Source organism: Stegastes partitus, unplaced genomic scaffold (genome assembly GCF_000690725.1).
Source record: "Stegastes partitus isolate 25-593 unplaced genomic scaffold, Stegastes_partitus-1.0.2 Scaffold1236, whole genome shotgun sequence".
Lineage (NCBI taxonomy): Eukaryota > Metazoa > Chordata > Actinopteri > Pomacentridae > Stegastes > Stegastes partitus.
The window spans coordinates 5,652-19,795 of NW_007578967.1; the positions used below are offsets into that span (position 1 = coordinate 5,652).

The 14,144-nt window shown below is 40.7% G+C and overlaps 2 protein-coding genes across 3 annotated transcripts in view; both read right to left on the reverse strand.

Annotated features, from left to right (window-relative positions):
• LOC103369073 (zinc-binding protein A33) overlaps positions 1 to 3,610 on the reverse strand; it is a 6,982-nt gene extending 3,372 nt beyond the window's left edge. The window contains 4 exon segments of the mRNA XM_074465733.1: positions 2 to 47; positions 223 to 268; positions 2,829 to 3,040; positions 3,407 to 3,610. Coding sequence (XP_074321834.1) covers positions 2 to 47; positions 223 to 268; positions 2,829 to 3,040; positions 3,407 to 3,589 — 487 coding nt within the window. The 5' untranslated portion in view covers positions 3,590 to 3,610.
• A 6,718-nt stretch (positions 3,611 to 10,328) lies between these two features.
• Positions 10,329 to 14,144, reverse strand: part of LOC103369072 (FRAS1-related extracellular matrix protein 2-like) — a 62,760-nt gene continuing 58,944 nt past the window's right edge. Inside the window, exons 17-24 of one of the 2 annotated variants that reach the window (XM_008297675.1) lie at positions 13,580 to 13,772; positions 13,341 to 13,466; positions 13,109 to 13,236; positions 12,845 to 12,979; positions 12,474 to 12,600; positions 11,667 to 11,854; positions 11,408 to 11,554; positions 10,329 to 10,868 (exon numbers count right to left, since the gene is read on the reverse strand). In XM_008297675.1, coding sequence (XP_008295897.1) covers positions 10,329 to 10,868; positions 11,408 to 11,554; positions 11,667 to 11,854; positions 12,474 to 12,600; positions 12,845 to 12,979; positions 13,109 to 13,236; positions 13,341 to 13,466; positions 13,580 to 13,772 — 1,584 coding nt within the window. Of the gene's footprint in view, positions 10,869 to 11,407; positions 11,555 to 11,666; positions 11,855 to 12,473; positions 12,601 to 12,844; positions 12,980 to 13,108; positions 13,242 to 13,340; positions 13,493 to 13,575; positions 13,773 to 14,144 lie in introns of both variants that reach the window. The other variant, XM_008297674.1, reaches the window with a different exon arrangement.

The following is a 14,144-nucleotide window of genomic DNA, read 5'->3' on the forward strand; positions in this document are numbered from 1 at the left end:
TGAGACTTCTGCCAGTTGAGCTCCATTAGCCTTAGTTTCAACTCCATCTGTGACAAACATACATTGAAACATATGCAGACAGGAAAACACCACATTAAAGATTGCAAATACTCCACAAGCAGTGAATATGATATGTGACAGTTCTAATCTCTTTTGCCAACTACACGGGAATAGAAAACTACAAAATTAACAATCCCAGCAAATTAATAGATTTAGACTTACCTTCATGTCGTTCACAACTTCTGGCACTGGGGCCACCTCATGGTGTCTGAAATGACAGTAAAACAGTGACCAGGCAGGAACACGGAAATTTCTCACACTACCCCAAAACTCTCAATGTGATCTGTGGCATTCTCTTACAAAACAAAGCCCTGCTTTGTCTACATCTTTCTTTCCAGAACGCATTGTTTGTCCTTGAGGTCTAATCACCCTGTGTGCACCCCTCCTTCCTCCTTTGGAAATCATTCAAAACATTCACTTTAAAAAAAAAAGAATAATAAAAAAAAAGGGGTTTCTCTTTGCTAGCCATCTTCTTCATTATTTGCCTTTGTTGGCACATTGCTCCATTTAATGGAGTCTTACTGCCACCAACTGTTGCTCACTAAAAAAATAAATAAAAAAGTGTTCACATCCAGGAAGAGTGTGAATCGTGCAGCCCTGTCTATGTGCGTCCTCGTGCACAATAAAAATAAAATGGAGACCAAACTGTAAAAATGTCATTCCATAGCACCATTACAGATCAAAAATTCTAAACATTGGAATCACTTTCCCCGACTGTGGATGCATGCGTCATGAGCTCTCTCCTTACATAATGTCTCATTTGCATTCATGTTGAAAAGGTGCAAGTAAACACATTCCATGTGACCTTTTGTTTTGCAATTAATTCAGCCTTGACAAAACTTTTTGTTTAACATGCTCATGTAAATTTGTGCAGGGACATCAAATGTCCTCTGCTTTGGAAGATGCCACGATTGTTGTGATCAAAGTTCATCTTCACCACTTTCTTCACCTAATCATGGACAGCCATGCAAATTTGATAGAATGCCTGTTTTTCTTACACATAATTATAAAAAGCAAAAATGATAACCGTGTACATAATAAATTCAACTGGGCCGGAGTCATATTACAGTCAGAAATGTTAAAGACTTTGAGTAAGTAAATATCAAGTTCCATACACTGTCTACGCCAAAATACACAAAAATAATTAAAAACAGGACAATTATAAATTCTTAAAGTCTAAATGACATCAGCAGAAACTCCATACAACCATTTGGGAAACACAAAGTGTCAGTCATTAAAATGGAAGCTAGTAGTATGACAATCAAAAGACACAATGTGGTGGCTGTTTAGAAGTCAGCTGACACCAAGAACAGTTGGTGTGTTGTGAAAAGTCAAATATGTGACATCAGATGCACAAAATATGAATGGTGGATTAATTTCCCCAACATGACACCGATATAGCCAAACAGTAAATCTGACAGTGTTGTTTATGCTGCTAAACAATAAATAAATAAAACGGATATCTGATCAAGTGCAACAATCAGAGGAAGCAAAATCTGAACAGCACAACTTTGCATACAGTAATGTTACATTAACATTCTGTCCATGAGTGAAGTCATTGTAGTGGAAATTTACAACTTACTATATTTACATTACTTTTCTGTTCTCGCACTCCTTGTCAGCCCTTATCTCACCCCTCCATTATTCCCAAGCAGACATTTTCTTTGTCCTCTTTGACAGCAGTGACTGTCCTGGTGTGCTGTTATACACCTGTACTTTGCTCAAGTATATCATCACTTCCACAATCCTGATTGTCAACAACTCGCCTACTTTGTGCTAAAGTCATTATGACACAATGAAGAATCACACTGAACCCTTTTAACGTGTGCTAACAGCTGCATTTACTGCTATTTTTGTTTCTGATTTCAAATGCGATGGGACACATTAAGTTTGCAAGCAATTCAGGTAACAGAAAAAAAAACAAAGGGATGGTAGACTTTGGCATCTCTTCCTCTGAACCATGATCGCATGTGCAAGAACAAAAACAAACAGGATGTGGAAAGATTACAATTAGATTTCATCATCTTGTCATCATTTAAGTAAGAAGAAAGACATGAATTGGATTTTATAATAGTGGTTAAATAATTGCAGCATTTTTTGAAAGTCACCATTACTTTGTATATCAGTTGCATATGTAAGGTCAACAGATAAGCCAAACCAAGCCATCACTCAACAATGCCTAAGATAAGAAGACAGCCATTGTGGTGCTTAGTGAGAAGTCACACAGCGGGAAAGCCATTGCTATCCAGCGTACCATCAGAAAAAGAGCTGTCCATTGCAACCTTAAGAAGAAAACGCAGTAATAAAGCTTCACCAAGAACTCAAATGGAAGAAGCAGAACATGGCTGCTATAGTGGTCTAATGTTTATTTCCAAAAGATGTTTACGGTGTAAACTGGAGCTATTGCGTATTTATAAAACGTTTTCCTTCTTAGAGTAATCTTGTTTCTTGTATCTTTTTAAATGGCAGATTTGCTAAAATGCTCAGAAACCTGATAGTGAATCAGGTTAATCAAACGTGGATACTTCAGCCTGATAAATCACAGAAACCAACACAGAATTATGATTACTGAATGGAATTCACAGTTCATGTACTGATAATGCAGCCAAAATGTGGTGTGCAATGGCATTGAGTTTGTACAGATCCTTTTCGACTGGCCTTGTCTGCACTACTTCACTTGAGCAAGTGACTCAGTGACTAATACATTTGCCTTTCCCGATGTTTCATTCTAATAAACATCCCAATATTAAAGTAATAACACAACCAACCTGTGTGATCTAGATTCCCTGCAGACTACACAGATAGGCCTCTTATCAGTCTGGCAGTACAGTTTCAGCTCTTCACCGTGTTGATCACACTTTCCATCCACTTTCACGGGCTTGGACGGGGCAGCACAAGACCCCAGGCAGTCCAGGTCGTCCAGTTTGGCCACCAGGTTTTGCACCAGGTAGTTTTTAGTGAAGGTCCTCTTATTGAACACCTGAGACAACAAAGAAACCAACTGAAAAAAGACGCTGACATCTGCTTTAACGGAGCCTAGAGGCTAAAATAGGTTGTTTACAGCGAGTAACGTAGCATCATTCGCGTAGCTAAAGCAACTAAGTTCGTTAATTAGCAACTCACCTGCTGACAATTTAGCTAACGTTAGCTAAAGCCAGTTAGCCAGCTATCATAGCGGTTGTAGCCAAGAAAATGCACTGCGTGGTTATTTGTCAAAGACCAACCGCCAGCCAGCTAGAAACACTTCGCAGTAACACAACCACAACTGCACCATCACACATAATTTGCCAAAAAAATATAATAAACCCACACAGTAGAAAAATTCAGACACCGTGTATGAACTTACCGTTCGGCACTGAGGACACTGGTAGCCGTAGTCTCCGCCATTTTCATCCCAGTGCATACAGATGCAAAAGCGACAGAAATTGTGGCCGCACTTCAATATGACGGGGTCTTTGAAGAAGTCCAAACAAATTGCACATGTGAGCTCTTTTCGCAGGTCGTCTCCAGCTGCTCCAGCAGTCGCCATGTTTACGTGCCAACAGCAGCACAACACTGCCACTGCAGGAAGTGAAGGGAGAGGAGGAGGAGGGAGGCGGCCACATTTGTGGTGCGTCAGTCTGTCTCTTACCCAATCAGAGGCTTCTGTCTCTCACACACACAAACAGCAGAACAACACGGAATCAGAAATCACACTTTGGTGACATTTATAAGGGCTGCTAAGAGAGCATTTTAAACCTTTGTCCTCACACACTGTGTAGGCTGACACATTTCACTGACACAACAGTTGGCTTCACTTTCCTTTCTTCATCATCAACTGATTGATATGATTTGCCCATGAATATACACTGAACAAAAATATACAGTGCCTATAAAGAGTATTCATTCACTTGGAAGTTTCCCTCTTTAATTCCTTTTCAGCATTTAATTATGGTCAATTTGTGTGGAGTCATTGTCTTTTAACCCTTTCTGTATCGCTATGGCTGTGTCGCTTAGGTTCACTGTCTTTCTGGAAAACAAATCTTCTCTAAAGTCACATTTCTCTTGCAGACTACGTCGGGTTGTCCTTCACAATTTCTCTATACTTTGCTGCAATAATTTGACCCTCTACCTTTACAAGCCTCCCAGGGCCTGCTGCTGAGGAGCATCCCCACATCATGATGCTGCCACCACCATGCTTCACAGTGTGTTTGTGATGATGTACAGTGTTTGGTGTCCGCCAAACATAGTGTCCAGTCTAATGGCCAACAACTTCAATTTTGGTCTCATTAGACCAAAGAACCCTCTTCACGTTGACTTCAGAGTCTCCCACACGCCTTCTGGTGAACTCCAGTTGAGATTTAATATGAGCTTGTTGCAACAGCTGCTTTCTCTTTGCCACTTTTCTATAAAGCTTTGACTAGTGAAGAACAGGCAACATTTATTGCGTACATAAATCTCCCATCTCACCTGCTTGTAACTCATTCAGAGGAGTCATAGGTGTCTTGGTGGCCTCCTGTCTCTGTCTTACACAGGTGCTTAGTTTTTGAGGACAACCTGCTCTTGGCAGGTTTATGTGCCATATTCTTCTCATTTCCTAATAATGAATTAAAAAGTACTACAAGAGTTATTCTGTAACTTGGAAATGTTTTTGAATCCACCCCCTGACCTATGCTTTTCAATAACCTTTTCACTGCGTTGCTTGGAATGACCTTCCAAATGCAAGTGTCTTTATACTGCAGTTACTTGAGACGCATTTGCTGCACTCAGATAATTTCTACCTCTGCAACTAGGTGACTTCTAGCACCAACTGGTTGCACCTGTATTGAAGTAGGTGAGTCACTTTAAGGGGGTGGGGGGGTCTGCAAGGTGGCTCGGTGGTTAGCACTAAGTGTAGCCCTGTGACAGACTGGTGACCTGTCCAGGGCGTCCCCTGCCTTCACCCTAAGTCAGCTAGGAGAGGCTCCAGCCCCCCACGACCAAGTGGGAATTAAGCAGTGTATAGATAATGGATGGATGGACTTTAAAGGGAATGAATACCTATTTAATCAATTATTTGGCATTCTAATTTTTTCATTAATTGACATTACTTTGAAATAGATTTTTTTCATAAATTCTAGTCAAAAAGCCAAATTAAATTGATTATGATTCAATGTTGAAAAGCATTAAAAAGGGAAAACGTCCAAGGGCTTTTTATAGGCACTGCAAATACAGCATGCCAATGGAATGGAGTCACCTGAATGTCCACAACTTCACCAGTTGTCATCTAACAGACAGAATGGTATGATTGACAGTCTGCTACACAATGTTCTGGATGGATGTATCTGACAATGTGATCCTGTCCATCAATCCATCCAATTTCTCCAGCAAGCGTGGGACCACATTAAACAAGAAAGCATTGACAATCTCTATGCATAACAAATGTGTGGCACTATGCAACGCAAATGGTGGAAACACTAGTGACTGATTCATGATTTCTGCTCTATGACCCCACCATCCATCAAACATGATGATTTCCAGTATAGTGCGTACTTGGTTGTTTCATGATGTCTATTCTGTTGTAGCAATGCCATATGCTGGAACAAGAAATCTCCTATGTTAAAATAAATGGATAGCTAGACAGTTAATGAAACATTAGATGCTTCAGTTGTATCAGTTGTATTTTTGTTCCGTATATTTTAAGCATGTGTAGGCTTTTGGGAGGTTTTTCTTTGTTATTTTTACTTTGTAAGTACCAGTCTTGTTGAATCAGTGCCACCAGTCCATTTACTTTCTGATGTGGTTAAAGAGATACTACAGGACTTTTCGCCTTCACTCCTTGAGGGTTTCATTTCACCTGAGAAGACATGATATCAAAACATAACACAACTATTGGCTCACTTTTCCAGCAAAGAAAATAACTCAGGTGCAATACAGTGACATTTTGGCTCGAAGAAGAAATGTAGCCTACATTCCACCTCAACAATCACAGGCATAAAACTGACAATAGGAAATACTTAATGGATACGTGTTTGTCACACACTGTTTAATGCAGCAAGAGTGGAAGGACCCACGATCCCATGTGGCACTGCTGAGGTGCTATTGAAGCCCAGGTTGCTTTGACAGCAGCCTTTAGCTCTTCTGTATTTTTAGGTCAGGTGTCTTTCATCTTCCTCTTCACAATACCCCACATGGGGTTCGATGAGGTTTAGGTTCTGGTGAGTTGGTTGGCCAATCAAGCACAGTAAAACCATGGTCAGCAAACCATTTGCAAGCTTTGGCTCTGCAGGCAGGTGCTGAGTCCTGCTGGAAAAGAAAACTGGCATCCTCATAAAGCTTGTCAGCAGATGGAAGCATGAAGTGCTCTAAAATCTCCTGCATTGATTTTGGACTTGATAACACAAAGTGGACAAACCCTAGCAGATGACATGGCACCCCAAATCATCACAGACTGCGGAAACTTCACACTGAACGTCAAATAACTTGGATTCTGTACCACTTCACTCTTCCTCGAAACTCTCAGACCTTAATTTCCAACTGAAATGCAAAACTTACTTTTGTCTGAAAAGACCACTGAGCAACAGTTCAGTTCCCTTACTCCTTAGCCCAGGTAAGATGACCTCTGACATTGTCTCTAGTACAGGAGTGGTTTGATATTAGCGATGCTACAGTTCTAGCCCCTTTACTGAACACATCTGTACTTGGTGGCTCTTGATGCACTGACACCAGCTTCAGTCCTTATGAAGCTCTCCTAAGTTCATTAATCAACTTTTCTTGGCAATCCTCCAAAGGCTGTGGTCATTCCTGCTGCTTGTGCACCTTTTCCTACTATAGTTTTCCCTTTCAGTCAATTTTCCATTGATATGCTTCAATACAGCACTCTGCCAACACCCCTCCTTGTCAATTTTACGTTTCTTAAATAACTGAAGGAGAAAACTGTATTTTTTAATTTCTTTTTTTTGGACAAAGTTTCAATGTTTTAAGACACACTACATACCTTTACAACTGCTTTTATCTGGATGAGTCATAATGTACAAATATACGACTTTATGTCTGTGGTCTAAGCAAGACTTTGTTAAACTGAACCTTTTTTTTGTAACTGAATAACTGATTAAACAATGTTTGCAGTTTATAGCGTAATTAGGCCTGACATTTAGGATCTCAAGTCAATGATAGCAGGCTGCAAATTTTGTGAGTTTTCCATGTCTCTTGATGCTGACCTCAAAATATAAATACTGTTTTCAACATAGCCGATACTAACTCCTGTCAGTAGTGTTGCTGAATATTTAAATCATTAAGGTGTTTGTATTGCACTGTAAAGTTTGTCTTATTCATTTATTTATTTTTAAAAATTATTTATTTCTTAATTTATCCATTCACATATATCAGGTAAAAACATGAGATTTGGATGATTTTTGCTTTCATGTGTCAAGTGAAAGTCTCAGATGTAAAGGAAAAATGATCCCTTTCCTTTATAAGCTATCTCCTTTCAGGTGTTAGCGGACGTCACCCCAAATGGTCCTGTAGGTTAAAGCAGGTCGCTACCTTTGGTCTCTGCTTCCTTTTTACTTTGACATGCCTGAGCCCTGTCTCCACGTTAAGGTCTTATCCTGCTCTAATACGGCTTTCCAACAGACAGGCACTACCGTAGTGGGAGGAAGATATGCTAGAACTCTGCTCTAATCAAGTTTAGACTTTGTCTGTTTCTAACAACACTGAGCAGACGAGCTGTCTCCATATTGGTTTGTAATCTAAATCTTGCCCCCTAACGGTAAGAGAGGATCCTCAGAATTGATGCTGGCACTGTTTGCATGAACTGCTGCTCTGTTGGTGTCACTTCACCCGATATCGGCAAACCTTATTACAACATAATGAGTCTCCACTGTGGCTCTCTGTGTCTGCCTCCTCATCCTCCAACAACCCCTCTGATTTCCACAACACCAAGCAGTCAAGTCCAATAAAGTGTTAAGGCCTCATTTTTGACTCAAGTCTACAGAATCTCCACTCTACCTCTAAATCTTTGCATAAATTAAATCAACAATAACCTGCCAGTAGGCACCAGTAAACAATATTTATTCTTAAATACATATACTTAAAAACCCATTCATAAAAAGACACAAAGTGAATATCAAGTTTGATTGTTTGTGCTAAAATTGTCCTATACATGGGGATAACTGGCTGTGGGGTATACATTACATTGCATAGCTTGTACTGGCATGTGAGGGATGTGACTCAAAAAGTGCATTTGATGTCAGATATGGTGTTATTTCCAAATTCATCAGGGCCTAAAAAAACAAAAAAACCCAACAATAATTCCCCCCCTCAAAAAACAAACAAAAAAAACAAACAAAAACAAAACAAAAAACCCCACAGGTTTTAAGCTGGTTATTAGTCGTATAAATCCTCACGTCCCTTCCTGATTCACACCTCAGCAGATTTCCAGCTCATGTTCACCACCTCAGCTAACCCTGATGAATATTAGAAATAATTATACAATGATGACTAACAACACCATAATAAGACAATTATTTAGGAACACTGATCTCAGCATGTTGTATATCCATAGCAGGGTAAGACACAGTTTAACAATACATATAAACAAGAAATTTCACCAGCGACATCAACAAAGAAATGAGATTATATCAAATGTGATAGTTTTCATGGTGACATACTGATCTGTAAGCAGCTATTTTGTTTGCATTGTTTGTTCGGGGGAAAAAAAAAAAAATCATGAGTCAGAACACTGAAATCCCACACAGCACTAGTGACAAATAAAGCTTAGAGGAACATAATGTGAGAAGAACAGGGGTCATGGGATATGGATACAGTATTTGCATGTTCACAGCACCACACTTATTAGCAGTGTAACAGAGGAGTTGAAAGTGGCTCTGTAGAGATTCTCTTCAGTCAACAGTAGTAAATTGTGTTACAACACACAGTCCATTCTCTGTAAAAGAAATAACTCCTGAGATGAGTGTCTTTGTACATACATACGTTGTAACCAGTGTGATTTCTTTAAAAAAACAAAAACATTATGCCCTACTTTTAATAAATATGTCACAGAAACACATCGTGGCGTAATGACACTGTGAGGATGGAGTAAACATTGTGGCACTCGAAGCAGTGATGAACTGTAAAACACACAGCAGAGTAAATAAAGAGTTAAAAAATATATATAAAAAAAACAAAAACAAAACATGAACAACCCAACTCAGCAGCAATAGAAATGCTTAATACGTCTAGGAAAACATTCCTCATCATATGGTAAACAAAATTAAGAACATTAGAGATGATAAAGGAACAAAATGTTTCGCTGGTTCATAAATTCTGTCAGTAGTGGTAGTCACCTCCTGGAGTTCTGCAGGGTTTAGTTCACAGACAAGAAACAAGTGTCAGTGTATTTTCTTTGCTCATTGTGTAATCCAGAATGTCCCGTCTCAGCAACTATTTGATGACATAATTTTAAAGGCACAGTTCACCCCAGAATGAACATTAATGTGCTAATGCAGCATTGATTCATTATAAATGTTCTGAAGCCAAACACTGAGGCTACAGGTCCATTTTTAAAAAAAAATCAAAAGTCCAGTGTTTACCTTTTTTCCAACAATCATATTCTCAGCCAATAGATAGAGTTTATAATAACTTTAAGGACAGTAAGTGAGATGGTAGAACAGATACTGAAATTTTGCATCCATAATGCAACCGTTAAGCTTCTAATACTAAAAAGATAAACATGTTGCACACAATTAAGTACTAGGGCTCATGAACTTCAATGAAATTTTGACCAGCATGGAGGCAGGTCAATAACATCTTCTTTTTGAGGTGAACTGTTCCTTTTTCAGTATGAATACTAAAAAGGATAAACCTTTGCCAGAGGTACACCTGCGGCACTACATCTTCAACGTGGCCTGACACCTGCTCTGCGAATAGCGTTCTCTTGGTGAGTGGGACTGTCCTGAAGGGATACAGTTGCTTCAGGCACTTTAACACCATAAAGCCAGTAAGAGAGACAAGGAAAACCATGCTACTATCAGCACAAGTTGGCATGTTAAATGAAAATCAGCAAATAGGACTGCTGTGCTGTTCGCTGTTGCTGTGATCAAGGTATGTCATGGATTCAACATCGTAGAAATCTCCCCCATTAACAGGCACACCAAAAAAACGCATCTCTATTTTTGGTGTTGTGAAAGTAATTCAATACCATTTTTTTTTGTTTGTTTTTTTTTAAAAGAAAATCCAAAAAAATTATAAAAGCCCCCACATACTCCCTACATCCCATAGTCAGTCTGTCCATCCACGCATTCAGCTGCTCAGACCTCTGAGCTGTTGTGGCAGTCTTGCATCCTCACCACCAACATGGGCTCCGTACTGACAGACCCTTTGACCACCTCCTGCACCCCCTCCCTCCAGCCCTCCTTCCCATCCTTCTGTCTGGATCTCAGCACCAGTATGATGGTGACAGTGATGAGGACAGTCAGCAACAGTCCCACCAGTGCCCCCACCACGGTCACCAGACCCTCCTCTTCCTCCTCTGTGTTCAGCTCACTAGGTTCCAGCCCTTCAGTAAAAAGCTCGTTCGACCCAACCGACCTACGCTTGGTTCGGTCCAGGGCGATGTGCATAATGTTGGTGCCGCGGTTGTTGTCTGCTCCGATATCTTCGGCGACTACTGGGATGTCATCGCCGGCTGACCTCCTCCAGCGATGGCCTTTTGGGGTCAAGGCGAGCTCGTTGCCTGTGGAAGCCAAGGAATGGTACTCGAGGCTGCGCTTTCCAATGCCTCTGTTGGCGTTCTCTTTGGAGCGAACTGTGTAGATGGTGTGGATGTACCATTCTCTGCCTGCAGCAACCTGAGGAGGGCAAGAATTCGGCATATTTTAAATGTGTGTTTGACATAAAACAACACAACAGAAACAAAAACTGAAATTTAGCACATCACAGAATAGAAACAGTATAGCTTAATTATCCAAAATAAAACTGCAGTTGCAATTATCCATAGCAATTTTCCATGAACTGGACTCTGCTGGCAGGAGCTTGATTTATTATTAGATTCTGGCAAAAGCATCCTTAGTATCCTACGATCACTAATGGTGATCTACTAACATTAAATAAACAACACAACGCAGCATGAAACATTATGCCAGTCCAGACAAAACACACAGTACAAGCGTTATGTGACAAAGCCTACATTATAACCTCTACAATCCCTTTATATTCCTGCAAAGCTGCCTGGTTTCTCAACTGTATCCTCCAATAACACATGCACAGTCAAACTAGTTTAAGTTTTATACATTTTAGAGCAAAATAGCCAAAGCAGCAGAGTAAATCTAAAGATTAGCATAAATAAAGATCAGTCATTGGCCATAAGAAACAGTAAGCCACAGGATACCTGGAACATGGCTGTAGAGTCCAGTCTGAAGCCATCAGATCCTGGTTGTCTGACGAGGGACATGGCTGATGGGTCATCCACTGCCAGCACAGCATTAAAACTGACGTCGCCAAACACACGTGCCTGAGTCTCTGGCTGGGCCTTGTCCTGGATGGGTGTTTTAGATTGAAGAGTAAAAAAAAAAGAAGGAGGTAAAATATTGATTGCTAAATACTGTTTGGCATATGTTTGCATACCAAAGTTGCCTGAATATACTCACAAGAATCTTAAATCGATAAAGCAATGATGGGGAGTCAGCCAGGCAGCCAAATTCGAACTTGGTCGGGTTGTACTTGGGCACATATCCATCAGCACCAGTGCAGAGGAACACCTTCTCTATGCTGCAGAAGAAAGAATCTCCCAGGTTCTGCACAGGGTCGACCATGACGCGACCATATACTGTATCACCTAAAATGAGAGACGAGGATGTGGAGCCTGAATCCTAAAATCTTATTCGCAAATGCTCTTTGTTTACAGTTGTTTAGCCAATAAACTACAAATCTGTATACTTTGCTGCCAACTAATGTCCTATGTTTGTATTTTCTACCTTCCAAGTAACCACTTGTTTATTCCATGATAAGCAACCAGAAAGCAAGATTAAAACGCATTAAAGAGCCAGATTCACTTCATCATCATTTCCAAAATGTTAATATTTGTCTTCCAGGTTTGATAGTAGATAGCATAGCTCTAAAGCCAGTGTTTTTTTTCTTCTCAATCTCATATGTCAGATCCTTTAAATCCATATCCAATAATCCAACAATATTTAAAGTTTAATAACGTTAACAAAGTGCAAAAATAATGTAATTGTAACTGTGATACATTACAATTTGTCAAGCAAAGCATGGATCATACTGACATGGGCGCAACCTAATGTCTGCTTGAAACATAAAGAAATCTATCTAAAAATGTGGCCTTGCAAAACTGATGCAAACAATGGAAAGCAATTGCCTCCTGTGGATTCTACAACTACTAGTATAGTCCTTTAAATCTTCAGATTCTAGAAGTCTTTAGACCTTGTAAAGCTTACCCTCAGAAAAGGCTACGTCGCTCTCTTGACCAAAACCCATGGATCCATCAGAAAGCCAAAGGCTCCTCTTGGACAGCAAGAACATCTGAGTGTTCAAACTGAATTCCACTGCAACTGGGTCACTCACCTAAAGAGGCATGCAGATAGTCAGCAGTTAGTGATAGTATAATGAAAGCAGACAGATAGACGGTGACAGAATCAGAATCAGAAACAGATGTATTGCCAGGTATAGTTTACACAATACAAGGAATTTGTTATGGTGGGTTGGTCCTGTGCCTTGCTCATGACGGACACAGAAAGAAAGAAAATCTACTTAGAATAAAGAAATATTCCATTTTTGGACTGAAGAGTCTAAAATAAGACCGCCTTACTTGCTGGAATCTGATGTCTAGGTCAAAAGTAACTGGTTCTCTGGGGCTGCAGACAGGTGGAACAGTGTATTCCATATTCTGTGCTGTTGTACAGGGGATCAGCTTCACTGTGTAGGTCCCAGAGTAGTCTCTTACCTAGGCAGCAAAAGGGACAGATGAAAAAAAAAAAAGAAGTCAATCTACGACCTTTCCAGCCGCACGGATTTACACAGTGGATGTCACAGGTCACGCATCAGGGCACAAGAAAATTGAGTGCAATCTTACTGCAAAGTCAGAGGTGAAGGTCCACTGCTGGACTGGTTGATTGTAGGTGGGCTCACTCCTCACTAAGGTGAGGTTAAAGGTCAGGCCTGGGTGGTCCACACTCATCACCATGGATGACATGGAGGTTGCTGGGGATTTTTCGAGAGGAAGAGGTAATAAGGAGGACTGAGATAAAAATCACTATATCCTCAGTGCTGGTGACATTTTCAAGGAACACTAAAGTCAGTCTCACCGGCTCTTTTTATTCTTCCTGAAGAATGAGACTCCACAAACAGACCCCTGAAATGAGCCTTGGTGCGGAAGTTTACCACCAAACGCCCCTGGTCATTGATGCGCATGCTCGTGGGGTACAACGCACCTGGAAAAAACACACACACATGCACTCTAGACTCTACAAGATCTGCTCTTGTTTCAGACAGTCTTGTGTCGAGAACCATAAACTACAATCATCTTCCTGTCCTTGGGACTTACCCTGCAGCTCTGCCTGCGGGGGGCTGCCGATGCCGTCCTTCCACAGAATAGCCGTGTCGTACACAAAAGTGAGGCGCAGCTCGGACTGCAGGTCAAAGTGCTGCCAGCCGCCGGTGCCAACGGGGGAGTGGAACACGTACGAGACATAAAGAGGCACCCGCAGGGTCACGTAGGACTGGACCAGGTTCAGCACCTGCAAAGATGTTTCAGTCAGTGGTGAGTAAACAAACTGGTGTTTTCAACATGCGTTCAAAAACTGATCATCTGAGTGTGCGTTTGGTGGTAAAAAATGGTAAAATTCTATACTGACAAGGGATATAAGGGAAGTCAACTCTGGGCAAGACACCTCCCCACCTGTCCTCTCTTCTTCTCGTTGCCCATAATTCTTATCGTACTAGGTCTAGTGAATACATCAAGCTCACCATCCCCAACACTTCTCTTATTTTTGGCTATAACTCCTTTCGCTTTCGATGTGCGTGTCTTTCCTTCATCACACCTTACAAAACACCCTCAAACTTGAACTTTGACTCCACTCACCACCTTCAAGCTTAAAATCCAACAGATT